The sequence below is a fragment of the Capricornis sumatraensis genome, chromosome 2 (assembly GCF_032405125.1).
Source record: "Capricornis sumatraensis isolate serow.1 chromosome 2, serow.2, whole genome shotgun sequence".
NCBI classification, from domain to species: domain Eukaryota; kingdom Metazoa; phylum Chordata; class Mammalia; order Artiodactyla; family Bovidae; genus Capricornis; species Capricornis sumatraensis.
This window is the reverse complement of record NC_091070.1, coordinates 104,713,713-104,719,712: the sequence shown is the minus strand read 5'-3', so window position 1 is coordinate 104,719,712 and position 6,000 is coordinate 104,713,713. Positions and strand designations below refer to the sequence as shown.

The 6,000-nt window shown below is 44.1% G+C and overlaps 1 protein-coding gene across 1 annotated transcript in view; it reads right to left on the bottom strand.

Annotated features, from left to right (window-relative positions):
- Positions 1-482: 482 nt before the first annotated feature.
- The window catches only part of ALDH9A1 (aldehyde dehydrogenase 9 family member A1), a 28,352-nt gene continuing 22,834 nt past the window's right edge, over positions 483-6,000 (bottom strand). The window contains exons 9-11 of the mRNA XM_068964270.1: positions 5,781-5,922; positions 2,918-3,030; positions 483-1,179 (exon numbers count right to left, since the gene is read on the bottom strand). Of these exons, the coding sequence (XP_068820371.1) occupies positions 1,085-1,179; positions 2,918-3,030; positions 5,781-5,922 (350 nt within the window). The 3' untranslated portion in view covers positions 483-1,084. The remainder of the gene's footprint in view (positions 1,180-2,917; positions 3,031-5,780; positions 5,923-6,000) is intronic.

Below are 6,000 nucleotides of genomic sequence, written 5' to 3'. Positions count from 1 at the left end.
GGTTCCAGCTTGCAGCCAGAAGACTATGGGCCTTCTATCTCAGCTGCCATAATAATCTCATGAGCCAACTCCCGTAAGAAATCTTTGCTTACACTCACCTGTTCTACTCAATTGGTTCTGTTGCTCTGGAGAACCCTAATACTATTAAACCGAAATTACTCCCCTGAAAGGATGGTAAGGCAGCAAGGTAAGGATTGCTGCAACAGTCTGAGACGTCACTGTGAACTGACAGCCCTTCTAAGACAGGCCCTGTTCTTAACACGGAGCCCAGAAGCCTGCATGGGCCACTGATAGTTCGTTACGGCAACAGAAGCCTGCCTGTGTGTACTCACTGCAAAGAATGTCAAATCCTCTGTCTTAAACATTTAACTTTAGCCTATCCTGTGTCTCCCTATAGCCCTAAGATGTGTTTAGCTTGAAAACATGACACTGAGAGGACTCTCGATGTGATTTATTTAGTTTCAGTATACTGCAGTGGCATACAAAGGATCTGTACATTTAAAAGGAAACCTTTCCATCGTAAGAGCGCAAGCTGTAACTCAAGGACTGGAGCTGATCCCCCCCAACCACCACCACCACCACCACCACATGCTGGCTCTGGCCAATCAGTGTCCACGCCCCACTCATCCGCCTGTTAGCCAAGCCCGCTCTCCCGACTGTCAGCCTTCTCTGTGAAATGACAAGGGACCATGGACTTCAAAACGCCAAGGAACAGACATCTCTTCTGATACGCCCAGGAACCTCTAAAGGCAAGTATTCTTTAAAGCATGCTAAAATGAACCCATGAGCGGGTGGGCTCCATGGAAGCCTGGAGGGCTCCTGGTCCTTCCCCTGTTCTCTGGAAAGTTGTTGGTGACTCTCAACGATTATTTACAGAAATCTGCTTTGAGGAAAAACAAGCTTTCTTGATTAGTATATAAAAGTCACTTAGGCACATTTTCACTTAGGAAACTGAGCCATTCAGAGCATCACTGAACCATTTTCCTATCCTGAATGACCGATATTCTGGGTCTGAACCAGCAGGCAGCTGCACTGCCAGTCGTGACAGCTGGCTCTCGTTATTCACTGGGGTCACTGCATGGGTTCAAAAAGCAGACTCCACGTCACCCATCTCCACACACACAGTCTTCAGCTGCGAATAGTACTCAATTGTCACCCGGCCGTTCTCTCTGCCGAATCCTGAAAGAGAGAGACAGGGTGAGGACGCGCCACTGACGGGCCCCAGCCACGGCGGCCTGCAGAGATGCGCAGGGCCTGCTCCCGGGCTGGGGGAGAGCGCAGCGGCACAGGAGCTGGGAGCCAGTCCTCCCCGCAGGCTGTGGCTGTGGAGCCAGACGTGCGGAAAGGCACCCACTGGCCTTCAAGGACAGGGATGGGGAAACACTTAGGCTTCATTTCTTAACAGGATGAACCTTAACTTCAAGTATTTACTCTTCTGGGCTAAGGTCTAAAGTGTTCAGACTTCCTCATCAAACATTAGAGCATTCTCTACAATTATCAACCTGATGCCTTTAAAAGTCAGTGCTAACTTAAAACCTAACTACATAATACGCTTAGTAGCCTCCTGTTATATTGAATCTTTAGGAGCACCAACTATTTAGTGCCCACTCATGTCGGGAGTGAACCCTATAGGCCCTCAGGCTACTCAAAGCCAAGACACCACCCAATCACTAGTGGATGAGGTTACGTGCTAAAAGGACAGCCTTCCTTGTGCTCCTGCCCCAGGCTGAGGCAGGCTCTGCATCCAAAGGCCTAGGCCCAGTCTCCAAAACTGCGTGTCTCCAGGGAGCACCATCCCAAAGGTGACATACTCAAAGGCCGGGTAGGGCCTTCTCTGGCTTTTGTTCCTTTTCAGATCCTCTCAGCATGGAGCTCACTGGGCGCGTTAGGCCAGCTCTCTGTCCTCTCATCTCATGTAGAACTATCCATGGGCACTGATGCAAAGATGCAGATTAACGAAGGGAGAGCTGGGTGCAGAGGCCCCACTGAGGCCAAAGCTGCAGATTCCAAACACTGAGGGTTAGGAATGAACAAAACAGAGTCCTGATTCCTACCCTGCATTTGAGTCTGTGTGACGGCTTCACCGGGTAACCCCACAGGGACAAGAATCTAGAGATGTATGAGTAGAGAACGCCAGGGTGATACCAAACACAACACCAAATGAAACTGTCAGATTAACACCCACCATCTCACTGTCATTTGTCAGTATTTATGTGTTTGCCAACACTGGGACGGCTCTAAATACCTGCCGAGAGACTAGGGGTCAGCCTCTTAGAAAGGTACGTCTACAAAGTCCAAACCGATTTTCATATAGTCTAAGTGTTCAGTCGCTCAGTCTTGGCTGACTCTTAGCCTCCCCATGGACTGTTGCCCACCAGGCTCCACTGTCCATGGAATTCTCCAGGCAAGAATACTGGAGTGGTAGCCATTCCCTTCTCCAGGGGATCTTCCTGATCTAGGGATTAAACCCAGATCTCCTGCACTGCAGGCAGATTCTTTACCATTTGAGCCACCAGGGAAGCACAATTCACAAAACTGGTGAAATCAGCAACAAGTGCCAAAGAAAAGAACCTCAAAGTAATGGCTATGCCCCTGATGCCTCAAATCTCCTAACAGACTATTATAAACTTGCTATGGTTAGGACACCTCGAAGTGGTTTTATGCTTACAGCAATTATAGACTGTGAGGAAAAAAGTAATGCTACTGCTTACAAGCCAACTTATACATCAGAACCTTTGGAGAACTTCTGGAAAAAATAAAGATGCTTGGCTTTCCTTCTCATGGATAGTGGGCCTGGGGAGGACGAGGAATTCATATACGTTTTGGTAACTCTGATACACATACAAGTTTAGGAACCTGATCTATTATGACCAGTGTCTCCCGAGACAAGAATTTTCCACAATTCCCAGCTCCTCACCTGACTTCTTATATCCACCAAAGGGCAACTCCACTGGACTGACGTTATAGTTGTTAATGAAGCACATTCCAGCCTGGAGCTCCGCCACCACTCTGTGGGCACGCTGGATGTCCCTATGAAGAAATAAACTGCATTGGTTAGTCACAGTTTCTTTTGCTGCAACTTTAACAGGAAACGTGAGACTATCACTTCTAAGAGTTTCAAAACATTGCCAAATTTTTATTTCTTCACAATGTGTCTTAAAAACTTATACCATCCAGGCAAAACAGATAAAATTTTGAATTCTGTAGTCTCATCCGAAAGCATCTATAAAATATGTAGCAGCAACAAGGGTGCTAAAACGATTCAATGGGGGAAAATAGTCGTTTCAGCAAACAGTGCTGGAACAACCGGAGGTCCACATGCAAAGGAATGAAGGAAGAGCCAGCCCTTTCTCACACAGTGCACAAAAATTAACTCAGATGGGTCACTTAACTAAAATATCAGACTGAAAACCGTAAAACTCTTCGAAGAAAACAGGAATAAATCTCCACGACCTTCCGTTAGACACAACCTTCTCAGACAAGACACCAAAAGTAACAGATTAAAAAAAATAGAAAAATTTTGACCTATAAAAATTTTAAAAGTTTGTATTGCAAGTGAGATTATCAGAAAAGTAACAAGACAACTCACAGAAATGCAAATCAAAACTACAAAACACTGCTGCATATCCACTAGGATGGCTAAAATCAAGCGAACAGATAACAGCAGTTGCTAGTGAGGATCTGGGGAAGCTGGAATCCTTAAACATCGCTGATGGGAATGTAAAGCAGTGCTGCCACTCTGGAAAACAGTTGGCATTTCCTCAAAAAGTTAAACAGAGAGTTTCCATATGACCCAGCAATGCTACTCCTGGGTTTATACCAAGCAAAAATGAAACACACACACAAAGAAATTTTCACACAAAGACTCGTACATGAATGCTCACTGGAGCATTATTCATAATAGCCAAAAAGTAGAAACAGCCCAAATGTCTATCAATATGTGAGTGAATAAACAAAATGTGATATATCCATACAGCAGAATATTAGTATAAAAAAGGGCTTCTCTGGTGGCTCAGACGGTAAAGAATCCGCCTGCAATGTGGGAGACCTGGGATCCCTGGGTTGGGAAGATCCCCTGGAGAAGGGCACGGCAACCCACTCCAGTATTTTTGCCTGGAGAATCCCATGGAGAGAGAAGCTTGGTGGGCTACAGTCCATCGGGTTGCAAAGAGTCAAACGTAACTGAGCGACTTTCACACACACACAGTAGCAGAAAGGAATAAAGTAGGGACACAGACTACAACATGAATGAACTCTGAAAAGAAGCTACTGAATGAACTAAGTGAAAGAAGCTAGTCACGAAAGGTCACATCCTGTATGATTTCATTTATGTAGAATTTTCAAAAAATGCAAATATATAAAGACATAAAGTAGATTAGTGGTGGCCAGGGGTGGCGGGAGGGGAGAATGCAGAGTAGCTGTTAATGTTCTTGGGATGACAAAAATGTTCTAAAGTTAGATTATAATGATGGTTGTACAATCTATAAATATACTAGAAACTACTGAATTGTACACTTTAAATGAGTGAATTATATGGTAGGTGAATCATCCTAACAAAGGTTTTTTTTTTTTTAAAGAAAAAAGGAGTTACTGTTCTCTATAACTGGCCTTTGTATTTTGGTGGTGAAGCAAAGGAGCAGGAGAGACGTAATCCACTCTCTCCTCATATCAACTAAAGCAGCTCCTCAGAGAGGGCTTTGAGGACAGTAAGACTGCCTTATTTGACACGACAGCACTGGGTCCGTGTTATACGTGTGTCCAAATGCACAGAACGCACACCAAGAGTGACCCTCACATGAACCATGGTCTTTGGGTGATAAAGACGTGTTCACGGAGGCTCATCAGTTCTAACAACTGTACCACTCTGGTGGGCGATGCTGATCATGGGGAGGCTGTGCACACGCTGGGGCGGAGAGCCTGGGAAATCTCTGTACTTTCCACTCAATTTTGCGTTGCACCTAAAACTGCTCTAAAAACACAAAGTCTGTTAGAAACAACAACAAAGGAGCTCCTCGTTCTTTCCTTCACAACTCAACTCATCAGGTCCTCAAGGGAGACTTGGGTCTTTCTCCCCAAGTGCCTCATCACAAAACTACAAAAAAACAACAACCGAAAAAACCCCCAAAATATATCACTAAAGAAACAGCATATTCCCAATTGTAAAGCAATCTTAGAAAACTGTCTACTATTGCCAAAAGACAAATCAGAGTTTGTATATAATCAAACAATCTGCAATCATTTTCAAAGAAATTTTAGTCCCAAATCACTGTTTGCTTTTCAGCAGTTTATGTACCAAGATAGTAATCACATTACTTACAATAGTTAAAATTGGAAACAGCACCCTAAATACACAATAGAAGGCCCACATGTGTTACAATGCATCCCAATTTAGGGACTACTATAAAGCTATTAAAAATCATGTCTTTGAAAACTACTACCAGTATTTATATGCTTACAGGTTTCTAAATTCCTTGACATGTATTTTTTAATAGGGACCTAACACAATGCTTTACGTAGATCAGAAACTTAAATATGCATTCACTGAATGAATGAAAAAAAGAATAGGATGTATCAATAAAGCTAACAGCTTAATTTAAACTCAGCAGCAGGGTTCTGGCTGTGCTGCTACGCTGGCATCTTCTGACTCTACCTGAAGCAGACAGAACATGCTGATGCAAATGCAATGAGGGCGAACTCCAGGGGAGGGAGAAGATGAATATCTAAGAAGACACAGCAGCCCCATTTCTTCAAAGCTACGTGGACTGTCCTTCCCCACGTACCTGGTGAAGACACCAGCAGCTAGTCCAAAAGTGGTGTCATTGGCTCTTTCCAGAACCTCAGCTTCAGTGTCAAATGATAAAATGGACATAACTGGTCCAAAGATTTCTTCTTTCACACAGGTCATGTCATCTCGGCAATCAGCTGCAAACATTATTTTAAAAACCAAACATCAGTGAAGGAATTATCTGAATTCCTTGTAACATTCTGGCATGTTAAAAT